General features: G+C 41.0%; 1 protein-coding gene across 3 annotated transcripts in view; it reads left to right on the plus strand.

Annotated features, from left to right (window-relative positions):
* Positions 1 to 24,395, plus strand: part of CNKSR1 (connector enhancer of kinase suppressor of Ras 1) — a 90,386-nt gene that overhangs the window by 60,709 nt on the left and 5,282 nt on the right. For 2 of the 3 annotated variants that reach the window (XM_068269212.1, XM_068269211.1), the window contains exons 12-20: positions 1,811 to 1,908; positions 3,691 to 3,721; positions 11,206 to 11,372; positions 15,001 to 15,080; positions 15,177 to 15,248; positions 18,068 to 18,141; positions 20,000 to 20,055; positions 22,319 to 22,439; positions 23,155 to 23,330. In XM_068269212.1, coding sequence (XP_068125313.1) covers positions 1,811 to 1,908; positions 3,691 to 3,721; positions 11,206 to 11,372; positions 15,001 to 15,080; positions 15,177 to 15,248; positions 18,068 to 18,141; positions 20,000 to 20,055; positions 22,319 to 22,439; positions 23,155 to 23,330 — 875 coding nt within the window. The remainder of the gene's footprint in view (positions 1 to 1,810; positions 1,909 to 3,690; positions 3,722 to 11,205; positions 11,373 to 15,000; positions 15,081 to 15,176; positions 15,249 to 18,067; positions 18,142 to 19,999; positions 20,056 to 22,318; positions 22,440 to 23,154; positions 23,331 to 24,395) is intronic. The other variant, XM_068269213.1, reaches the window with a different exon arrangement.

Consider the following 24,395-nt stretch of genomic DNA (forward strand, 5'->3'; position numbering starts at 1 on the left):
TGAGTGTTGGGAGGTGAGTTGTGCACTGGAAAGGACTCGCGCATGTGGTGCAGTAATTACTTGCCGACCGCGTCACGCTGACTGGCGTGAAGGGCTTACTATGGGGCTAGCAGGAGATTGTGCTCGTATCTCCGCTAGGAAGGCGGAGCTCTGATCCGCCTTCAGTCTCCCAGCGCCTCTCGCCACTCGGAGACTGTTAGACGGCGAAACCTCCGTCTAGTATACCTGTACAGCGCTGTGATCTAAGGCAACGCTGTACTGGGGACAGCCGTGTGACACGGCTGTCCCCCTGGGACACAGGAGAGCGATCAGCTCTCATAGGCTGAAGCCTATGACAGCCGATTGCCGTCATTGGCTGACTGGAGGTGAGGGAGGGAGTTAGGGAAAAAATAAACAAATAGTTACATTTATTTAAAAAAATTAACCACTTCCGGATTCTCGGTGCGTATATATACGCCCCTGAATCCTGAAGTGTATACCATGGAAACGTTCCATGTCAGTTCACGGAGGGTGTCTCCGTGAACACCCTGCGAGCCGATCGGCGGCTCGCAGGGTAAATGTAAACACATGGGGAAGATCTTCCCCGGTGTTTACATGCATACGGCGCTGCTGCGCAGCAGCGCCGTAGAGGAGATCGGCGATCCCCGGCCTCTGATTGGCCGGGGATCGCCGGCATCTGATAGGCTAAAGCCTATCCCATCAGGCGCAGGACGGAAATCCGTCCTGCGCCGCTCGCAGGGGGAGGGAGAGGGAGGGAAGGGGAAGGAGGCCAGGAAGCGCTGCGGAGGGGGGCTTTGAAGAGCCCCCCCCCGCAAGCGCAAGCAGCCGGCGGCGATCAGACCCCCCCCAGCAGGACATCCCCCTAGTGGGGAAAAAAGGGGAGAAGTCTGATCGCCCTGGCTGCTAGCTGATCTGTGCTGTGGGCTGGAGAGCCCACGCAGCACAGATCAGCACACAATTTCATGGTGTGGAAGTGGTTAACAAATATTTATACAAAAATATATATATATATATATATATATATATATATATGTATGTATGTATGTATATATATATATATATATATATATGTATATGTGTGTGTGTGTGTAAAAAACAAACACTGGGGCAGCGATCAGACCCCACCAACAGAGAGTTGCTGGGGAGAAAAGGGGGGGGGGAATAACTTGTTGTGCGGCCCTGCAGCGAGGCCTTAGAGCTGCAGTGGCCTATTTCCAGAAAAATGGCCTGGTCTTTAGGGGTGTTTAACACTGCGGTCCTCAAGTGGTTAAAGAAATTCTGGGCTGCTGAGTTTGGAGGTTTGTGAGTGGCTTCTTTTTGTTATGATGGGGAGGTGGGGTGTATCTTTGGAGTTGCCTCATTCTAGCAGAAATGGAATTGCTGAATAAAATTATCCCTGGGGTCAGGAATTCGATCAACTCCCTGCTGTGATCATGGGGCTCATAGGATGCGCATCCATTTCTTGTAGCCGGCATATGCACCCCCACAGGCTCATCTTTTTGTGCAAGCTGTGCATGTGAACATAAGGCTATCCAGGTAGCTAGAGAGGGGAGAGAGGGATCCGGAGTCATGTTGTCTCAGAAGCTTTGCAAGTTATAGTTTGTAGTCCAAAAGCTTAGCCTGGAAGAAGTCTACAGTACTCTTTTTTTTCAGACAACAGTTGCTGGATCTAATTTATAATAATTACATGCAATCACAGGCTATTGTTTTTCAGTAGTCGGTAGCTACGCTTGCATGTGTTTAAACTGTCATAGTGATTAAATTGCAGGAAATTGTGCGACTCTAATCTTATATTTACTTTTGTTTTCAGTAGACCCTCAGGAGAAGCCTGTGAGCACGATAAGTCCCGGTGCTGAGAAGAAATTACCGGGTTTGGAAAACGATAAAAGCTCCTACTATCATAAAGGGGTACATAACGTTTAAAGCAGTAAACACAGAGCGTGTGATAATACATTCCGTGAATGAAAGAAAAAGTATCCATATAGGCAATAATGCAACAATATTCCACTAAAGCCTCCAATGTGTCAAATAATCAATTTTATTAGGGAACACATTCCAAAAAGAGTTATACTAACAATTAAAAACATTTAAAAAGCATAGAAGGATAAGCAGCTCCACATATCACATATATGTCAATAGTCCACACACAATTGGATGAGAGAGAGGAGAGGCAGTAAACCATATACAGTACATCACCGACATACGTAGTGTCAAAACCTCCAGATAATATACCATCTATCAGGGATTTGATGATAAAGCTGATCAAAAATCATCTGTACATCCAAATTAAACCAAATGCTCTTACCTGATCCTGCAATCTCTCAGCACATCTAATACCGTCATTTATGATTCCACAATTAGAAAGATAAGTCAGATATGGTATCCATAAGAGTTGCAAGGCAAAGACCACTGCTAAATAAGGCCCAACTAACATTTGCCAAAAACCACCTTTGCTACCACCAAAACTTTTAGGATAATGTTCTATAGACTGGCACATCCTAGTAAATTTATATCCCTGTAGCTGCTGGAAGCATAGAAGCTCCTTTCACTACTGGCAGGTTTGAAACCACCTGAGATTACTTACTGGTGGAAACACTGTAAATCTTACTCATCTGCTGGTGCAGGTTCACAAAGCTGCAGGCTGCTGTCATGAATGCAGTACCCCAGGTTCTGCCTATTCTGTCTGCCTTTATGTGAATAAGGGCCAGGTGGGTCACATTCTCAAGAGCACCTTTGTAGAAATGCAGCAATGCTGGAGCGTAATGTGCTGAGCAAGTGAGACTTGCAATGTAGCCCCCAGTAAGCAGTCTGATACTCTTCACCATGGCCCTATTTTTCACCAAGGCCCTATAACGTACATATTGTCCTGCCGCCGGTGAGCTGGGCGCAGGGTGAGCCAAATTACTGCTTTTCCTGCAGATGCTTAAATCTGAGGCAAAATCAATTTTACATGTCTAAACACAAATCAATATTGTTGCCAAGAGCTTCAGGATGGAATGCACCTATGTGTGGTTGAAGTACTCATCTTTGACTTTCCATGTGCTACAATCTATGGAACTACTGAAAATGTAAACTTGTAGTCCTCACTGTAGTGCACCTCTGATTGTGCACCTTTTGATCACTTGGCCAGTTTGTATTTCTTTTTATAATGCACTGTCTGACGTCCTTGTGCATCGCACACTGACATGTTACTGAAATAATTCCAGAAATGTGACAGCGTGCCCAGGCCCTAAATGCAGACTCTCTGATAGTTGGGGCATTTCTTAAAAAAAATGCAAAATTCACCAGTGTTCTCCATTGTCTCAGGGTGAGGTGTGAACACCAAGAGAGCCCCTTCATTTATCCATATATGTGACTCTTGTGTTTTATGCTATATGTACAGAACTTATGAATTTGAGTAGCTGCAATATTTGTAAATCTGAAACTAACAATACCCAATATACGTGATTAGCCAGCTCTGTTATGGCAAGGGATGAAAATAGTACCAGTAAGATTTAAAAAGTAAAAAAAGCCCTTTTTAGTATCTGAAAAAAGTTGGTATTTTTCATTTCCAGTATGGTTATAGAACTGTTCACGTCATATCAAGTATTTTTGTGCCTATTCTATTTTCATCAGCTTTACCACTTGTAAAATGTAATGGCATGGAATGTTTTTACAAATCTTTTTCTGTTTATGACAACTGTATTTCAGGTATTCGGAACAGTTCCCCGAAAAAAACAAGGTAACTATGACAATTCATATTCCTTGTGACATCCTTTTTTGCTTGCTGAAGTATTTTTTTTGAATTTTATAAGTTCTTATAAAGTTTTTCCTCTAAGTGTTTTAATTTTGTACAGCAGTGCTGTCCAACTTCATGGGCAGGTGTGTGTCCAGCACCAAATTTTTTGGCTAGAGGGGGCAGAGCATCAATGTCCTGTCTTTGGAGAACAGCGGTTGGGGGTGGAGCCTAGCACAAACAAAAGGTAGGCCTAGCAGAGGAGGGGGCCTGACACAAAAAATAGTCCAGGATAATGAGTTTGGCCTGGGGGCAACATCCGGGGCGCCAGTTGGACAGCCTTGCTGTACGATGTTACCTGTAAATGAAATGTTTGTAAGCGTATTTTCACTTTTGAGAAAATAAAGTACAGACCTAATTTCTAATGTACTTGGGTCCCCTTGTGTAGATGCCAATCCATTGACTCAGATGAGCATTAGAACTTCTCAGAGGCTACCACAGTGCTATGTGCTGCATTTGTTTTTCTTGAACAGTGAAGCTCAATCTTTAAAATGCAACATGGTCCACACTAGCCTTATAACCTTAGAATCTGAATCTAGCCTTAAATCTGAACCAAACTATCTGTGCGTATTTAGTTATTTGGACCTTATGGACTATTGGCACTTTAAAGATTGTTAGGCATTATATGGCAGGTTTGGTTTGAGCAATTTATGGACTTGCTACTTGGCTCCCATAAGAGCAGCATGTTCTACCCTATGGTGGGAGGAGGTGTGTGAATATCAAACTGCTGCAAGACCTTCCATTGCATTTCCCACAGAAACTAAAATGATTACTAAGGGCTGGTGCACACCGGAGTGGTTCTGAAGTGTTTTTTTAAAACGCGTGCAGGGGGAAAACTGTTTGGCTAATGAAAGTGGGATGGTGCACACTAGAGAGGTTCATTTTTTTCCACAAACGCAAACTCGGGGGCTGCAGCATTTTTTAGATTTCTGAGGCGTTTCTGCCTCAATGTTAAAGTATAGGAAAGTGGAAAACTGCTCTGAAAAACGCTAGATGAGAGCGGTTTTCCAGGCGGTTTTCTTACAGAAGCTGTTCAGTAACAGCTGTACTGTAACAATATTTGAAATCTGCTACACAAAAACACTCCAAAAAACGCTAGGCATGTTTAGTAAACCTCTCTAAACATGACTAGAATCGCTCTGAAATCGGCTTCAAAAACCTCTAGCGTTTTGCAGATCTGCTAGAGGTTTTTGGTGTTTCAATATGGTTGGGAATGAGTCCCAGGTAACAAAAAAGGAACTCTTGTTAGTGTAACGATCCACACTTAAGCACACCACTATGCTCAAATAGTACCAGGTTTCTTTATAGGAGGATCGATTTAAATCAAGTGAAGCCACAAAATAGCGATCTGTTTCCAAAATTTTAGTTTCACACTTTATTATATTCACAAAAAATTATTTTTCTTCTTCAAAAAGGTAGAAAATTCTTTGTAAAACAGCAGAAGAATTTGTGGTACACTGGCCCAAAATGAGGAGGAGATTAGCAACAACATAGGGCAACTGTTTACACTTAAGACTTCTGGCCATAATGATTTTTTCAACCAAGCAAAATCTTAAAGAGAACCCGAGATAGGTTCTAAGAATCCAATTAGCATACAGAGACTGGGTCTGCATATAATACCCTGCCTCTGTTGCTATACTGTTTCACCCAGTCTCCCCCCTGCGCTCTGCTATGCCCCATAAAACAATCGCCGTGCTTGCGACAGCTGTTTACATGTGATGTGTCAGTTTGCCGTTCCCCCACCTCCTGCATAGCGCCGGTCCCCGCCCACCTCCCTTCCCTCCCCACTGATTGGAGGGAAGGGACGCGGGCGGGGACCGGCGCTATGGAGGAGGCGGGGGAGCGGCAGAGACTGACGTTTCACATGTAAACAGCTGGCTGGCGACACGCTGCGTGTCGCCAACACGGCGATTGATTTATGGGGGACAGCAGAGCGCAGAGGGGGGCTGGGGGGAAACAGTATAGCAACAGAAGCTGGTCATTGTATGCAGAACCAGCCTCTGTATGCTAATTGGATTCTTAGAACCTACCTCGGTTTCTCTTTAAAGCACAGAGAGGGATATAGAGGCTAAGATATGCAAAAGGTTCTGGCACTCCCCTTACCCTCCCTCTAAGTTTCTAGATACCCCAGCCAGACCCTGCCAATGCACATGGTCTCCACTATAAACACTGTCCTGCACAGATCGGGCTCTTACCACCCCCTATGGTTTGTTTTTTCGGGCAACACAGCAGCAGTCTGGTGTTCCTAAGTGCGCTGGACGTTTCCTACCTTGAGTTTGTGTGGCAGCTCCAGCTGTTCGTAATCCCCATCGTATGCAGCTCTGCCCCAGCTTCACTCTCCTCACTACAACCTCCTTGTTACAGTCACCTGACCCCACAGGCTCTGGTATGGAAGCCTTGATGGACAAAAGAGGAGAGCAAGCGGTGCGCTCTGTGTAGAACGTTTATTAACGGTCTTTACACCCCAAATAATAATCAACTGGTGCCAGTGGTTTAAATGCATATTGTTGCAACAAATTAAAAATTAACAAACATTGATAAAAGCTGCCAAAGTTTTTATCATTTGTTTATTTGCAGCAACAGTATGCATTTTGAAACCTGTGACACCAGTTTTATTGTAATTGATTATTCGGACACTGTATGCACTTAGGGCTGGATTTGGACATTTTACCGCCCAAGGCCCACTGTCACCAAGGACTCCCAAACCACCCCATCCTTTGCATCACCTGTCCTGTGTGCTGCCCGTCCTGTTTTGTTCCCCTGGTCCTGTGCTCTTGTCTTGTGCTCCCCACATCCTGTGTACTCCCCTGGTCCTGTACTCACCCCCCCCCCCAACCCATTCTATGCTGTGCTTGAGACGGAGGAGCATAGGACCAGTGCTCCACTGCTCGTCCCTGGAAGCAGGGTGGCTGCAGACTGGGTTTGTGCCTGCTGCAGTTTACATGTTTGGCAGTTTAACTGGCTTAGTGTGCCAGCCCACTACTCAGCCCTTGCTTCCTGGTCCCTTAGGCCATTGCCTTTGTGGCCTTGCCTCAAATCCGGTCATGTATACACTTTTTATATGCACCTGAAAGGAGTTTTTATCTTAACGAGTCACCCTATGGTACACTGCTTACAGGCTGAACAACTTTGTAAGTGCAATTGTAGCAGGGGTGTATACATCTTTTCATAAAAGTTTTACACAGTGTGCACCACTCTCTCTCCTATTTTGTCCATCACAGGCTTCTGTACCAGAGGCTGTAGAGTCAGGTGACCGCAGGAAGTAGTGAGGAGAGTGGAGCTGGGACAGAGCTGCACGCGGCGGGGATTACACACAGCTGGAGCTGCCTCACAATTGGCATAACCCAAGGAGGGGTCCAGTGCATTTGGGAACACTGGACTGTCTGTGATGTCTAGAGGTACAAATCACAGGGAGTGGTTAGAGCCCGATCTTGGCAGGACAGTGTTTCCGGTGGAGACAGTATGCATTGGCAGGTGCTGGCCAGGGGTATCTGGAAACATAGATTAGAGGTAAAAGTAGTACAGAGGCGCCAACAGGGTAAAAACAATATTTCTTTAAAATGGATAAAATGAAGTAGGTAGCGGTGGACTTACCCCTCCAAAACAGACACAAAAATTGCTGTTTTAAGCAAAAATCAGTTTATTTACATACTCCGAACAAGGTGCAACGCGTTTCGCGGGTATATCCCACTTCCTCAGGCAATAAATAGGAGTATATCACTGTTGACAGAAGACAGTATGCTAAGTACTCATACAGACAGCCAAAAAAAATATTATACAAAAATTAATTTAAAAATGTTTTTATATATAGAATATTTTAATAAAATGGCTAAAATGGGCTTTGAATTAAATATATCTGTGTATATGCGTGCTCATATTTTTGTCTCTACTACATATTAACACAGGGGTATATAGCGTATTCCAAGTATAATAGGTTGTGGGGAAAGAAACTGGGGGGGGGGGGGGGGGGGGGGTTGTGTTTTTTTCTCTCAGGGGAGGAAGGGAAAGCGATCAATGTGTGGACTAGTAAGAGAAGCAATCTTATATGCATATGGGTCTTACATGTGCAAACATAGGGACTGGTGAGGTGTGTGGATAAAGAGTATTCTTACATACAACAAATTAAAAAACAAAAGGTGCGGAGTAGGGTTGGTCAGCACAAAAGAAACATTCTCAACAACTTCCCATTACACAGCCTGTCGAGACACTTCACCACCGTGCACAATAGCAACCCAGATTTGTTCTGTTTCACCCTTATCGAAACCATTAACCATGCACTCCCAGATGCCTTCGACAATTTGAAAAAACGTGAAATGTACTGCATCCAGTTACTAAATACCCTCACACCTAGCGGCCTCAACGAGCAGCTAGAAAAACTATATTAATGCACTTTATTACTCCGCTTTTTCCTTTTTTATGGTCCTCTCTTTTATTTTTTATATAGATATAGTTTGTTTGTTTGTTTTTTATTTATTTATATATATTTGTGGTGTGGTTTATATTTAATGTGTCTTTTATATATAATTCTGGTTTTATACCCATTCCTTGCCATGTTTTTCACTTTTTTTCTGTTTTAGACCCATCCAACTTTTAGACCTTTTTAGACCATTTGAGTTTTAGACTTTTTAAACCACCCAGTCTAAAACTGTATATATGGGTCCATACCGAACAATCCTTCGCAGTGTATAAATCATTCATTTGCCAGTTTGTACAATGTTTGAGTTATTTTTATAATTACTATTGAATATACTAATTTTATTGGTCTTATGGTCTTATGTTAGATGTTTTACACTATTCATCATTTCTATCTTGTTTATTACTCATGTACTATTAATTATTTTTATCAACACATTGATTTTTAATGTACTATTCATAATTTTTATCACCACATTGATTTTTAATGTTATATCTACTTTTATGTTGATTTTTGCTGTATAACCTTTATATTTTTTATACTCAAAATAAGGTATCCCCCAAAATAGGCATAAAATCCCCTTCTCAACATGCTGGCAGGTTATAAAAATTTTATATGTGAGATTTTGCCCGGCTTGCTGAGCAGGCAGAGCCGGGATTTGAACTCGGGTCTCCTGTGTCAGAGGCGGAACCCTTGACCAGTGCACCATCCAGCCACCACAACATCAGACACGAAAATCCTGCCCTCATCAGCTCTTATTATGAGGACTGCATTAGACATGTGAGTGATGTCATACACAGAGCGACGGCCCACACTGATGATGCACACCCACACTCTCCCTCCCATTGGCTAATTACACCCTAATAGGGGATTAACACAGTATAAGAGGCCTCATTCCAACATTGCTCGGTACAGAGGCGCCAGGCTATGTACCGGACCGCATTGGGTGAGTCTTTTGATTTCTTTTTAAGCACTTAATTTTAATTTGTTGTATGTAAGAATACTCTTTATCCACACACCTCACCAGTCCCTATGTTTGCACATGTAAGACCCATATGCATATAAGATTGCTTCTCTTACTAGTCCACACATTGATCGCTTTCCCTTCCTCCCCTGAGAGAAAAAAACACAACCCCGCCCCCCCCAGTTTCTTTCCCCACAACCTATTATACTTGGAATACGCTATATACCCCTGTGTTAATATGTAGTAGAGACAAAAATATGAGCACGCATATACACAGATATATTTAATTCAAAGCCCATTTTAGCCATTTTATGAAAATATTCTATATATAAAAACATTTTTAAATTAATTTTTGTATAATATTTTTTTTGGCTGTCTGTATGAGTACTTAGCATACTGTCTTCTGTCAACAGTGATATACTCCTATTTATTGCCTGAGGAAGTGGGATATACCCGCGAAACGCGTTGCACCTTGTTCGGAGTATGTAAATAAACTGATTTTTGCTTAAAACAGCAATTTTTGTGTCTGTTTTGGAGGGGTAAGTCCACCGCTACCTACTTCATTTTATCCATTTTAAAGAAATATTGTTTTTACCCTGTTGGCGCCTCTGTACTACTTTTGCAGTTGTTTCCACCCCTGGTGGAGGGGAATTCTTCTTTTTTCCCGATCTACAGAGAGCGACTTCTTAATCCTGAGTGGGGACAGGTCTAATCTCCTCACCTGCCTTCATAGTGGTTACCTGGACGGTAACCCTTGTTTGTGAGTATAACCTACCTATACTTACCTTTCATACCCAATTTACAGTACATACTACACTATACTGGGCTCTCGGCGTCTTCCCTTATATTTTGACATAGATTAGAGGTAGAGTAAGGGGAGTGCCAGAACCTTTTGTGTACTTCAGCCTCTATATCCCTCTCTGTGCTTTAAGTTTTTCCTTGGTTGAAAAAATCGTAATGGCCAGAAGTCTAAAGTGTACACAGTTGCCCTATGTTGTTGCTAGTCTCCTCTTCATTTTGCGATACTTTAAGCTTCTGTGGGAAATGCAATGAAAGGCCTTGCAGCAGTTTGATATTCATACACCACCTCCCACCACCTGAGTTTTTGGCGGACACTCTCTGGGAACAGAGTGTGGATCAGCAGCTTAGAACAGGGATGTCAAGTACCAGAGGAGTGTATACCTTTGTGCATTGCAGGGATATGGAGGCTGCCATATTTTTTTCCTTTTAAACAATGCAAGTTGCCCAGCTGCGCTGCTGATCCCCTGCCTTTATTACTTTTAGCCATAAACCCTGGACAAGCATGCAGATCAGATGTTTCTGACTAAAAGCTGACTGTATTAGCGGAATGTTTGTTTTAGGTATGTAATCCAGATACTACTGCAGCCAAAGAGATCAGCAGGACTGCCAGGCAATTGGTATTGTTTAAAAGAAACTAAATATGGCAGCCACCATATCCCTCTCAGTTCAGGTGTGCTATGTACTAGTGTGTATGTTGCTGTAGCAACTGAAAAATAATTATCCCTTGAGCTCAGTAGAATTAATATATTAATTACAAGATATAAACATCACATCTTTACTTTAAATACACTTCTGTTTTGGGTGGTGACTGTATCATGTGATGAATGAGAGATCATACCGCATGCAGTTGATATAATGGAATCCTAATATTTAGTTTCTATAATTTAATTGTGTGATGGTGAGTTCCTGGTTCTCTTATCTATTTTATGAGGAGGAAGTATCTTGCTAAGTTACAGAGGGAGGAAAGAACAGCGAGTTGTAGTATGGTGGAGGTGGCCTGATCATTTTGCGAATTGACTAATACATGAGGATGACTAATGTGGCAAAGCTGTGTTTGCGTTTTGCATTTAATTGGCATTCTGGTGTAATAGTTTTCAGGGGATTGAAATTCATATAAGAGATTTTTTTTTTTTTGGGGGGGGGGGGGGGGTAACTATAGCAATATTAGGCAACTATTTTCATTGTATGTTCAACTGGTACTTATTTTGACAACTTCATATGTACAGTAATAAGATGATTGTTTTGCTTTAGCAACTAAGTTGAGCCGCAGGCGAGTGTCTTGTCGGGAGCTGGGAAGTCCAGATTGTGATGGATGGTTGTGGAAGAGAAAAGAAAATGTTGGTTTCATGTCCCAGAGATGGAAAAACTGCTGGTGTGTTCTTAAGAAAGATAAATTGTACTGGTATAATGGACCTCAGGTACGTTTGCATTCCACGCATTTTTTGTAAGGATCATCTCTGGGTGCACAAATCACAACATGATGTGATGTGATCAAGCTGTATTTGGATAGCTACTGTATTTAAAAATCTTAGAAAACTCACCTGCCTTAGAAACATTGTGGTGCAGCGCATATGAATAAAGCCTCCCTTCGAACTCTCTTCCACAAGCAGCACAAGCAGCCGAAGGTGGTGAATTCACTGCCTGTAAGCTTCTCTTATTCACTGGCTGGGCGCTTGCTGGTGTTTCGCACAGGCATTACATTAGACAGGTGAACCCCCCCCCCCCATGGAGTTTTAGAAATGACACGAGATGCTCTTTTGCCACAGGGTAACTCCACCGTGTGTCAAATTTTACACATGCGGTGTTACCAAACGCTGCTATGTGGCTCCATGTAATTGCAGCCGAATGGCACTTGTGGCTGGCAGTCATGCCAAATGAGCAGTTTAGCCTCCTGTGGAAAAGAGGGCCGTACACAAGCCTAAGGCAGGAAACACACTTGACTGTTTTCGTGTGCGTTTTCTACACAGAAAAACTGAGAACTCATGTTAATCAATGGGCTAGTTCACACTGGATATGTTTTTCGTGCGCAGAAAAAAAACTGACATTCTGCAAGATGACTCTGCACATTTTTTCAGTTTTCTCTATCCATTACATAAGCTTCTGTGAAAAAACGTGCGCGATTCCTGCATAGAAACACACTTGGTGTACAGAAAAAGTACACAGAAAAACATGCGCAGAAAACTGAAAGATAAGTGTGTTCTCTGCCTGACTCAAGTTGGCTGAGGCGGCCAATAACGACTGCCTCAGTCAATAATCAGGTGTGTGTACGGCAGCCGGTGACCCCCAAACTGCAAGTGAACCACCAAGCGGATCTGCTCACCAATCCCCCGCTGATGCCATTGTTCGCACCATTCCCCTGCCGCGTGACGTCATGCATGTGCTGCTTCTGGTCCCTCCGCCCCCCCCTTTTTGCATGGCAACACAGCGCGTTGTCAGCTACACAGCTGGCACACGTGTGCAGCCCAGCAATGTCGACTTAGGGTATCAGGTTCTGATCCCCGACAGGTGCCATCTGTCAAAGGTGTGGACGCACCTTAAAAGTGGCTTTTCAGAAAGGATGGGCAAAGATGGTGACATTATAACTCTAATGCTGGGAATACTCGGGTCATTTTTTCCACTCGATTCTCCACTTGATCGATTTTGCCCCTTGATTCTCCACTCGGTTCTCTTATCTTCTGCTCGTTTTTCTTATCTTTTTCCATTCACCTCTATCGGGAATCGAGCAGCAAAAAAATCGAACTGGAGATCACACATGTCGGAAATTATCTATCTAACCATCTATCTGCCGCAAAAACGACCCGTGTATTCCAAGCATAACACTCTACTGAGCTGCCGGTATGCAGTAGGCTCTAGGAACTTCTCAAAATACTGCAGCCCCCAGACTATCAGAAATGCTGATATGTAGTGCGAGCCTGTCTACTGTACTTGGTTGCTCAGAAATAATTTTGATGTAGTTTCTGTTTTCATAACATAGATGGCGTCCACACGTGAAGGGTACAATAATACTTAGCCAGGAATACTGCTTTATGGTTTACCAGAATTTTTGTTTTAACTACATACCACACATCCCTCACAAAGCACCAGGGATAAGCTGAAGAGCTCTGCTTATTCTGCAGTGGTAAATGCTTGGAAAATTAACATACAATTACCGGTAGCTTATAAAAAGAATTGTATTTGAAATATCAGTAACATATACATTAGATATGTAGATATTCTCAATTTGGGCCCAGATTTAAATTTCAATAAGCAATTTTTTTTTACTTGAATCTAGATCTAACCTGGGTATGCTAAGCTAGTTCCCCAGTGGTTGTCTAATAGTTACACCACTGCTATAAATATCACATTATTATTGCTTAGTCCTGCACATTCCAGTTTTGTAAAGTATGTGCCAGGTATCAACATCTGTTTAATAGATCTCTATAAAGGTGGCCACTAACGATACAATCTTTTTCATCCAATTTTACCAAATCTATGTAGTATAAGGGTAAACTGAGTGAATATATTGAATGGATAATTTAGGCAGTTACCTTTATATTACATAGAAATGATAAGATTGGATGAAAAAGATTGTATCGTTAGTGGCCACCTTAAAACTCATCAGATATGTAATGAAAACTGCTGGTTTGTTTATACAAATTGTATTTTGGGTGAGAACCAGGCTCAAATCACAGGCAATATGGTGGAAGTTCTATGTATCATCTTTGTGATTCTGTATATTCTTTTATACAACAATAAAAGATTATTGAAATTGAAAAGACTGCTAGTTCATCATCCTTCATGACACACACTTCCTGTTTTTTATGACTTTCAAATGCATTTTTATATTTGCTTACCTAAGGAATAATAGTTTTGATGTAAAGCAACCTAAAATGAGTATTTTGTTAGCTTTGGTTGGATGCTGGCAGAACTAGACTCCCTGCATAATGTGACTAAGGCCAGATTTCTAGAAAGGACACAAAAGTGAAAGGGGGTGAATGGACATGGAAGAGGGTTGGTGCATGTGGAAGAGTGGGCAGAAAATGGGGAGTAACGAATGAAAGAGGGGGAGTTGTTACTCAAGGAAGATGTATTAAATAACAAGGGGCTGCTGTACACAGATGTTACATGTGGAAGAGGGTCGATAACAATGGAAAAGGCAGTGGGCTTATGCACATGGAAAAGTAGCCAAGAAAGAAAGTTGGCCTAGGGGTGGAAAAGGTATAAATCCACTTTTAAAGGACAACTGTAGCGAGAGGTATATAGAGGCTGCCATATTTATTCCCCCTTAAGCAATAACAGTTGCCTGGCAGCTCTGCTGATCTATTGTGTCTGAATAACACCAGAAATGAGCATGCAGCTAATCTTGTCAGTTCCAACTTTAATGTCGGAAACACCTGATCTGCTGCATGCTTGTTCAGCGTCTAGGGCTAGTATTAGAGGCCGAGGATCAGCAGAACAGCCAGGCAACTGGTATTGCACATAAGGAAAAAAAAACATGGCAGCCTCCCTACAGTTGTCCTTTAAATGAGAGATAAACATACAGGACAAGAATAAAGTTAGGTTTTATCTTCATACTTGCATTAACAGTGCAGGAGCATAACTACGAATCATGGGGGCCCCCAGCAAAACTTTGATGGGGCTTCTCAATGTTAACACCCCTTTCCTTGCCTCCCCTCGTGACCCTCACAGCTTGGGGGCCAATCTTGCAAGGATCGTGAAGCCATTGAGGGCATTCTGAAGTTCATATTTATAACAAATGTAGCAACCAAAAACACCTGATCTGGAGGATGGACCCTTTATTGGTGGAAGGGAAGGTTAGCAGTTGGGCGGGGGGGGGGGGGGGGGGGCTCACTGCTCTCATCCCCCCTGCTTTAACAGGGGTACTCCCTTATAGTTACACCCCTGGAAGTAGGCATAGCCTGATATTATGGGTAAGGAGTCAGCAGTGTTTGAGACCTGAGAAGTGATTTGGTCTAATGGCCTTCCATGCTGTACTGCAAGTTTAAGTATTGACCTTTTTCTAAATGCTGATTTTGTATTTGTCTCCCTTCTATAAACTCGACTCAGGATGAAAAAGCTGTAGGACTATTAAATATTTCTGCTTATACTCTGGAGAGCCCAAGGGAAACAAAGCATAGAAAGAAATAGTAAGTAAAAGAAGCCGTATAACTACAGGAGATGATGTGTGTGGATGATGTAAGGTAATGGCCAGTGTTATTACAAGTCCCTTCTTGTCTTTACAGTGAGTTCCAGCTGACTCATCAGACATATAAGCCATTTGTCTTTGCTGCAGACAATCTGACTGAAATGAACAAGTGAGTGCATCAAAACAGTCTTCAAACTGAGAATCCCTAATAATCTTTGTTTAGCCTTCATCCAACCAACATATTATACTGACAGATCATACCAGTCTGACCCTACATGTCCATTTGTTATACTAGTAAAACAAAAGTTTGCTTTCTTAAAACAGAAAGAATTTGCAATAATTCAGGTTGGAGTGAGCTTGAGATGTCTCCCAGTGCAACACTGCTGAATATAATATTATACTAGTAAATAAATCTAGCTTTACAAGGAAGCTATCCTACAAGCATCAGCATACCTCCCAACTTTTAGAGATAAGAAAGAGGGACACTTTAAGACACACCCCTCGTCACAAGTCAAAGTTTTTAAATTCAGCACTGGTCTTCTCTATCACCATTATTTCTCCTTCATTTTATAATTTAAAATGAGGACTATATCAATTGAAATGATAGAAATAATATATACAGTATATAAAACAAAATTTTCAGTAAAAATTAGAAAGAAAGCGGAACAGAAGGATTTAGTTCTCAAAAAGGGACTGTCCCTCGGAAAAGGGGGCCTCACGTGCATTAACGGAGTGCCTAATTATTGTTACAATAAACTTATTAACTGAGCATTACAGTGGTGTCTTTAAATCTGAAGTGAAAATAAACTTATGATATAATGAACTATATGTGTAGTACAGCTAAGAAATAGAACATGGGTAGCAAAGATATGAGTCTCCTATTGTTTCCAATACAGGAAGGGTTAAGAAACGTCAGTTGTTATCTATGCAAAAGAGCTTCTCTGAGCTCTTCGACCCAACTTGGTTGGCTACAGTGCTATTTTTTGAAGCACTTATACAAAAACAGTGAAAGACCACTTCAGATAAGAATTTACTACAAGGAAGTTCAAAGGGTCATTATCTCTGCTCTGTTTCATACTGTAAAATGCAGAGTGTAGTTTGTAACCTGCAAATATTAGAGAATGAAACAATGTTATAAGAAAAAAGCTATAAAACTAAAAATAAAAATGAGACTTTTTTTCTTTGCTACTAATGTTCTTTTAATTATCCATACCACACATACAATTCATTAAAAGGTTTTGGTTTTTTTTTTTTGCTTCTTTGTCACATTACGTACTTTGCTGGATGATTTTTCTTTCTCTTGCTGAACATCATGTATTACTTAGAGCCCAGATTTGAATAGTACAATACATGACTTCACTGCTGTTAAACTAGCAATAGCCTGGCAAAGAAATCTCCTATCCTCAGTTTCGACTTGGTGAGAACAAATATTGCCAATGCTATGTTTTAAGATAAGTTAAAAGCCATCATGGATGATAAAATGGACAGTTTTGAAAAGATGTGACAGGTATCCAAAAACGCATGAACTGTTGGCCTATGACCTTAAACATATGGATTTGAGGGGTGCACGTAGACGCCCTGTCCCTACCCTTCATTGCCCCCCCTCCCCCCATTAAGTTCCCTTCTCGCAGCTGGGCTAAAAGGTAATATACCCAGGTTCGTAAGGTATTTCCAGCCTCCCCTGGCTTTTACTAACATCACACTGGTTTGTCACAGTACTGACTGTCACCATGATTGTGTAGGAGGATTTAGAAGTTTTGCTTGTTATAGCCTTGTTTCTTACTTTGAGTGACACAAGACCTGTGAATTATCTTCCGTACAAGAAGCTCAGAAGCTATTGAAGAACTTACTATGCAATTTATGAGCTTAAGGTACTAATTTCTCCATTCAGTCCCATTTCTCAAGAGTAATCAGCAACCTGTATTTTTGATACTTATATACTGTATCTATGTTGTTATGATATTCTTAAGATTTTCAACAAAACATTCAGAGGAAACTGATTTGTATGAATAAGAAAATTGCCAGTCATTAACGTTGGCGATTGTTGTAATTAAATATGAGTCTGTTGTCTCATATCCTCGGTGGGCAGGGCATATAGTTTTTTTTTTCGTTTTTTTTGCAAATAATGACACTGCACACCTGGAGAATTTTCTTTTTGTGGCCACAATGATGCAACTGTTTTTTGGTGAGCTTTATGCACTGCAGCCTATTGGCACACCACCCCATTATTTCAATGGTTTTAACACTAAGCCAGTTATTTTGTTACATAGGATTGCACTGTTTCCATTGTGTAATTTAGTGTTGTGGTACTTGGTACAATGTTTCTTGGTTCATGAAACGTGAAAAGCCTTCACATCTAATGAGCTGTAACAGTACTTGCAATTCTGCTTTTCTGCCTGATGCATTTAGCATATACATATAGTTTTTTTTGTCCAGACTGTGCTGCTACACAGACGTTTTATTAGTTCTAATTAATTATTGGTGACAGATATGCAATTGGACTGCAGTCTGACTCTGGAAAAAGTGTCATTTAGTGCCCTGGATTCTTAACCCTTACAGTGAGAAAAAAAAAACATGCACATACAAGTTTACCTCATCATGTCACATATCATTTCAGGTACCCTTTAAATATTTTAAAATTTCACTTGTTTCTTTCAATTTTATTTAGATCCAAAAAGGGAACAAGCTGCATTAAATAACACAAAACTCAATACCTGTGATGAAAAATCTTTCAGAACTACTACAGGGAAAATAACAAACTCCTAAAATACCAGCTCCAAAAGATATGAAATTCATACTGTGCCTGCAAAATACTGTGTGAGGTCAAGTCAGCTCCCACTTGGTAGGGTTAGGGTTAATCAAAGTGCATGTACATATTTTACTTCCTTCACTTCTGGTGAATGAGAGTTTATTTGATGGTTCATGGTGCCAAATTTTACATTTGAATTATTTTTATTATATAACTGCAAGATTCTTCTTGTTTCGTAGGTGGGTGACCTGTCTGGTTAAAATATTACAGAAATACAAAGCACAATCAGTCCCCACTCCCGCAAAAGAAGAAGGTATGTAAGACAATAGTAGATGCTGAAGTTGATGGGTTTGTCTGGGCAAAAGCTTTATGCATTGTGATATAGACCGGAGAAAGAATGTAATTTCTTTCACAGAAGCAAAATGTGGTGCGGTAGTCAAGAATTTATCTAGTTAAACCCTGAATATCTCTAGTTTACATACAAGTGTACCCCTATAGGGTCCGTGTTGTCTGACCCAAATTCTCTGATTGGAACAAATCGGAAGGATTCTTTTTTGATTGCCCACACATTTGTGTGTGTGTGTGTGTGTGTGTGTGTGTGTGTGTGTTTTTTTTTGTTTTTTTTTTTATCTCTGGTGAATTTCTCTACATAATTACCTTTTTGAATATAGCTCAGTAAAAAAAGGCAACAATCAATAGGGGGGAAACAGGAGAATTTTAAGCACTGAAGATATAGGAGAACCCTTTTAATCAGAAGCTTTGTTGAGTTTTGCAGGTGTCACATTATTGTGCCTTTGGTCCAAAAATAAATTACTCTGGAATACATTGTTCTTTTTAGCTATCGCTCAACCATCCTTCTCTTTTCTTAAGATTTACAGATACTCTCCTTTCATTTTCCTCACCACTGGAAAGGAGTCTGATCTCCATCTATTCCAGAATATTTAGTGTTGGGCATTCAGGCTTTGTACTCCAGATTTAGCTGTCCCAGCCATAGTGTATACAGGGAATTTTGTCAGGGAAATAGTTGACTATCCAGTGTCAAAAGTAACCCAAGATGCTGAAAAATATGTTTTACACAGCTGGATTGCACACGTTGGCACCAGAATCTATAATACCTATTTTAATTATTCAGATGCTAGGGGATAACGTTTTATAGCTGTCCTTTGGTCACAACACTATCAGCTATAATATTATCGGTATAAGGTCAAAGGTTATCGGCTTTTTTCCCATAATTCCATTAGCGTATGACAAAAATAGTATATACACACCATTCAATAAGGGAGCAGAACATTTTGTACTTTATCGGCAGGTGGAAATTATGCTGTTCCAATATCCCTATTATCAGTTCACTGTGACTGTATTCATTGACTGTATGCTTCATTGTACGCGTCACAATGCTCGTATAATGCGCAATGCGATTTATTCCCCCCCTTGGGTTGCGCTCCTGTTTTTACAGCAAAAGCAATGCAGCTCTCACAGTAAAAGTAGCCTTAAGGGTCACCATATAACCATACATTGTGGTGATACTTTCAAGGGATACTGCTAATTTCAGCATTGCTTATGACATTTTTCAAGAGACCACTACAAATGTTTTTGAACTGTTGACTTCATGTTACGTTTTTTTTTTTCTTTTTTTTGTGTGTAATAACAGCAACCCTGTACAGGCACGCCTGATTCCTGCAAACGACTGGTCGTCAGACCCGCCTGCGGGGTGGCCGTTCTGCTTGAAGTCTGGTTTTGACTGGTCCGCGGTCAAAACCAACCTTCTCAGCCTGCCAACAGACTGTACACACAGGCAAACGGTCAGCAGAACGGCCGCCCCGCAGGCGGGTCTGACGACCCGTCGTTTGCAGGAATTAGGCGTGTGTACGCGCCTTAACTGTTACTGCTTACTTTTTTATTTTCAAGAGGTTGTTTCCTAGTATTCCTGCTCATTGTATGTCTCCATTATTAAATTAGTGACTCACTTAGCCTAAGTGCGCAAGTCAAAAAAATTAATAGCAGGCACTATATTTCTGTTATAACAAGTTTCTTTTGGGAACACCAATTATCAGTAGTGGAAAGAATTATAATCAAAATTGTGAATTCAAATATGAATACCATAAACTAAAATGGTTTTCAAATGAACTCCGTTACTGTTTGATATACATATGTATTGTCATTATCTTTAGATTGCTACAGTGAAACTGAGGCAGAGGATGATGACCAGTACAAAGCTCAAGATACGGTAAGTTTTAATTTGCTTTACCATCTATTTTTCTAAAAATGGGTTTTGGTGAATGCTTGGAAACATAAGTCGTTTAACATAGTTAGGTATTAGGTTTTTCCATAAAATAAGAAGTACTAACCAAATGTTTCACATAGTAACAGAGGTTGGTACTCACCTTTCACAGCTTGGTTTTAGGGAGCTGGGATCTACAGTCTTTTTATATGCTGGTGAAGCCAAACGTGCAATATCTGTAATCACTAGTAATGCCACTCTTAAAGAGGAACTGTAACCAAGGACTGAATTTCATCCCATTCAGTAGCTGATGCCCCTTTTCATATGAGAAATCTTTACGTTTTCTCAAATAGATCATCAGGGGGTCTGTATGACTGATATTGTGGTGAAACCCCTCCCACAGTGTGATGTCAGGACACTGTGTGAACCTTTTTGAATTGTGGGAAATAACATCTGTTTTTAACTGCCAAGCAACCAGTATCTCCCTCTGTGCATAGGTAGATCTATATTGAAAAAAAAAACATTTTGCCTACCACATTTTTAGTGGGTGTGGTTATAGATAATGGCAGTTGCGGCTGTCTTTTTTTCATGACGAATAACAATCGTTTCTTGATCTCTCTTCTACAGTCCTGGCCAATAGTTTTCAGACTGTCAAAAAAATATTGGAAATTAGAAAAGTTGGTGCTTAAGTTTGCAATTTGCAAATACTCCAGAAAGTTATGAAGAGTGTTCAGAGGAATTGCATAGTCCTTCTTTGCCATGAAAATTAACTGAATCCCCAAAAAACTTTCCACTGCATTTCATTGCTGTAATTAAAGGACCTGCTCAGATCATTTCAGCAATCATCTTGTTAACTCAGGTGAGAATGTTGACGAGCACAAGGCTGGAGATCATTATGTCAGGCTAATTGGGTTAGAATGGCAGACTTGACCTGTTAAAAAGAGGGTGATGATTGAAAATATTGATCTTCCATTGTTAACCATGGTGACCAGCAAAGAAACAAATGCTGCCATCATTGCGTTGGTTAAAAGTGGCTTCACAGGCAAGGATATTGTGGCTACTAAGATTGCACCTAAATCAACAATTTATAGGATCATCAAGAACTTCAAGGAAAGAGGTTCAATTCTTGTTAAGAAGGCTTCAGGGTGTCCAAGAAAGTCCAGCAAGCGCCAGGATCGTCTCCTAAAGAGGATTCAGCTGCGGGATCGGAGTGCAACCAGTGAAGAGGTTGCTCAGGAATGGCAGCAGGCAGGTTTGAGCGCATATGCATGCACAGTGAGGCAAAGACTTTTGGAAGATGGCCTGGTGTCAAGAAGGGCAGCAAAGAAGCCACTTCTCTTCCAAAAAAGCCCTTAACATGCTCTCGGCTGAGACGATCTGTCGGTTTGACCTCTTGTCGGTGCATTAAGAGGGAGCATACACTGCTGTACACATGCTAGAGTCTTGTCAGAGGTGGCTCTGATTTGCTAATTCGTCCAAAAACCATCAAGCCTGTGTACATTTAGAGAAGCCTTGTACACACGCTAGATGGTTTTTGGCTGAGCCTGCAGGTCATTACCACCACTGTAGAGAATATAGCGTGTATACGCCAGCCTCCCCTGATGCATCGGCAAGCGATCTGACTGGCGCCCCCGTCTGCTCCAAGCAGTTCTGTGGTACACCATGCCATCGACACTCCTCCCCCCTCCATAACAAGAAAGTGTGTCACTAGCCGGTGGGCTAGTGATGCTTTTTGTAAAGAACTTACCCCAAACTGTGATCCAAGGGATCAAGTTCCAATCCCTGCAGGCAACAGTAAGTGTGTGTGTGTGTGTGTGTGTGTGTGTGTGTGTGTGTGTGTGTGTGTGTGTGTGTGTGTGTGTGTGTGTGTGTGTGTGTGTGTGTGTGTGTGTGTGTGTGTGTGTGTGTTTACGCACCAGCAATGTGCTGTACACTTTCTTCATGTTACTAATGTAAAAGTTGAACTTGTACTTTTATCTGATTGTGATGGATTTGTATTGTAGGCATTGCTTATAAAGTATGATTGTTTACTCTTGTTCTGTCAGTTCGTTTCTGCTGGGAAAATATATGCTGAAAAGGGTCAAAGGTCTGCTATATGCAAGGTTGCTTCAGGAAACAGAAGTTCATTGGTGTGGAGGGCTCTGGTTTCTTTCTCTGAATACGCAGGATATATTTTGTGGAAGTCCCAATTAAAATCTGTCATTCTCTGTACATTCTTTCGGCTTAGTTTGCTTACCATACTTGCCATAACTCTATATAAATGTTTCAGGCCAAAAAACTGGTGGTACTATCGCCCACAAAGACCACAACTGCAACTAGTCCAGTTTCCACGAAGGAAAAGGGTGCCGAAGGTATACGCATTCCAAGCTCTAGCACTGTCCCGGCTGAAGGTGTGTTATGAAGATTGTTGATCCTGTTTGCTGTGTAATCAAGATTACATATACATGAAAGTATTTGTTTAAACTGTGTACCATATTGCATTGATCAGTGATCTGTTTTCAGTAAGTATAGCAAACCAGAACTGAAAATCTAATTATGAGCTAATTGTGTCTGTTTTACTAATGGTAAACAGAAGAATAGTAACATAAAACAGCCTCATATTTCTATTTTCAGTTGAAGTGCTGCATTTATAAGACAAAATTCTAAAGAGCAGTCATAACAGTCTGGTGTAAAAGCTGTTTCATTCAGCTGCAAAACAAAACAAAAAGCAATGACTCTTTGAACTTTGGGCACTAAAATGTTATCAGCAGAGGGTTCTCTGCCAGATAAAAGTGTTTTGTCTACTATTTACTTTTAAGGAAACAGAACTATATTTTACTTTCTGTTCAGCTTGCTTGTTTGTGGTGTTCGAATTTGGGACACACTAATACTCCAAATTTCTGCTGACAGGGTTAGGAGGAGTTCACGGTCTTGCATGTCACATGAAATGCAATGGCTTCTGATTTGTTACAAATTCTATGCACCTTAGAATTGGGCCAGAATAGGTAGAAGGGGCATTTGACTTTCACAGTTTGGAACTGCATCAAATTTTCATCCAAACCAGAATTTTTATCAGCTCATTGACCACCTCTAGTGGCTGATGCAGAAACTTCACTGTCATTTCAGGACGTGATGATCTTGAAGCAATGATGAGCTGTCTGAAGCAAGGAGGAGTGTCGCTCATCGGAAAGAAGACTGCAATGACTCGTGATGAATATCGTAAATCCTTTGCTCGACGTAATAAAAATCCAGAGATAAATCACAAGGCTCACACCCTCCGTGTTCTGCAAAGCACATTGAAGGTGAGTATGTACTGGTATTCTTATCTGGTTTCAGAACATTATGTATTTATTTACCGTAGGTAACTTTAAAGGGGTTCTTTCGCGAAAAAAGTAGGCAGTTAAAAAATGTGACAGATGACAGGTTTTGGGCCAGTCCATCTTTTTAAGGGGAATTCTCAGGGCTTTCTTTGTTTTCAACAGCATTTCCTGAACAACAGTTGCAAAATCTAACTGACATAATAGTGTGCAAGTGATTAGGGAGGCCGGCTGGTATCTTGCTATTTTGGCAGTTAAACTGTTGTTCAGGAAATGCTGTTGAAAACAAAGAAAGCCCTGAGAATCAACCCCTTAAAAAGATGGACTGGCTCAAAACCTGTCATCTGTCACATTTTTTTAACTGCCTACTTTTTTCGCGAAAGAACCCCTTTAAGGCTAGTTTCATACTGAAACGTTGCATATCCTTTAAAGCACGGTTTCTCAACATTTTATTGGTATGTACCCCTTTTAAAACTCTGTATTCACCAAGTACCCCTCTAGCATAGTAAACATTATCACAAGTACCCCTTGACAAATATATATTTAATTGTAGTATATGATAATTGGTTCTAAACAATTTCCATGCATTTACTATTGCTTTTAATTAGCTGAAATACTAATTCGGCGTTGTTTAAATAAGAGTTATAATTTTCTAAAACCCTAAATTTGTTTTCTTGGTTAAGTATATCAAGCCTGAGTACCTCCTGGAACCATCAGAAGTACCCCCTGGAGTACGCGTACCACACGTTGAGAACCTAGGCTTTAAAGGATACCCGAAGTGATATGTGACATGATGAGATAGACGTGTATGTACAGTGCCTAGCACACACATAACTATGCTGTGTTCCTTTTTTTCTTTCTGTGTCTTTTAAATATCAGGTATGTAAGTGGCTGACTCAGTCCTGACTCAGACAGGAAGTGACTACAATGTGACCCTCACTGATAAGAAATTCCCCTTTTTATCTCTTTCTTGCTCTCAGAAGCCATTTTCTGCTAGGAAAGTGTTTTATAGTTGGAATTTCTTATCAGTGAGGGCCACACTGTAGTCAC

Source organism: Hyperolius riggenbachi, chromosome 2, assembly GCF_040937935.1.
Source record: "Hyperolius riggenbachi isolate aHypRig1 chromosome 2, aHypRig1.pri, whole genome shotgun sequence".
Classification (NCBI taxonomy): Eukaryota; Metazoa; Chordata; class Amphibia; order Anura; family Hyperoliidae; genus Hyperolius; species Hyperolius riggenbachi.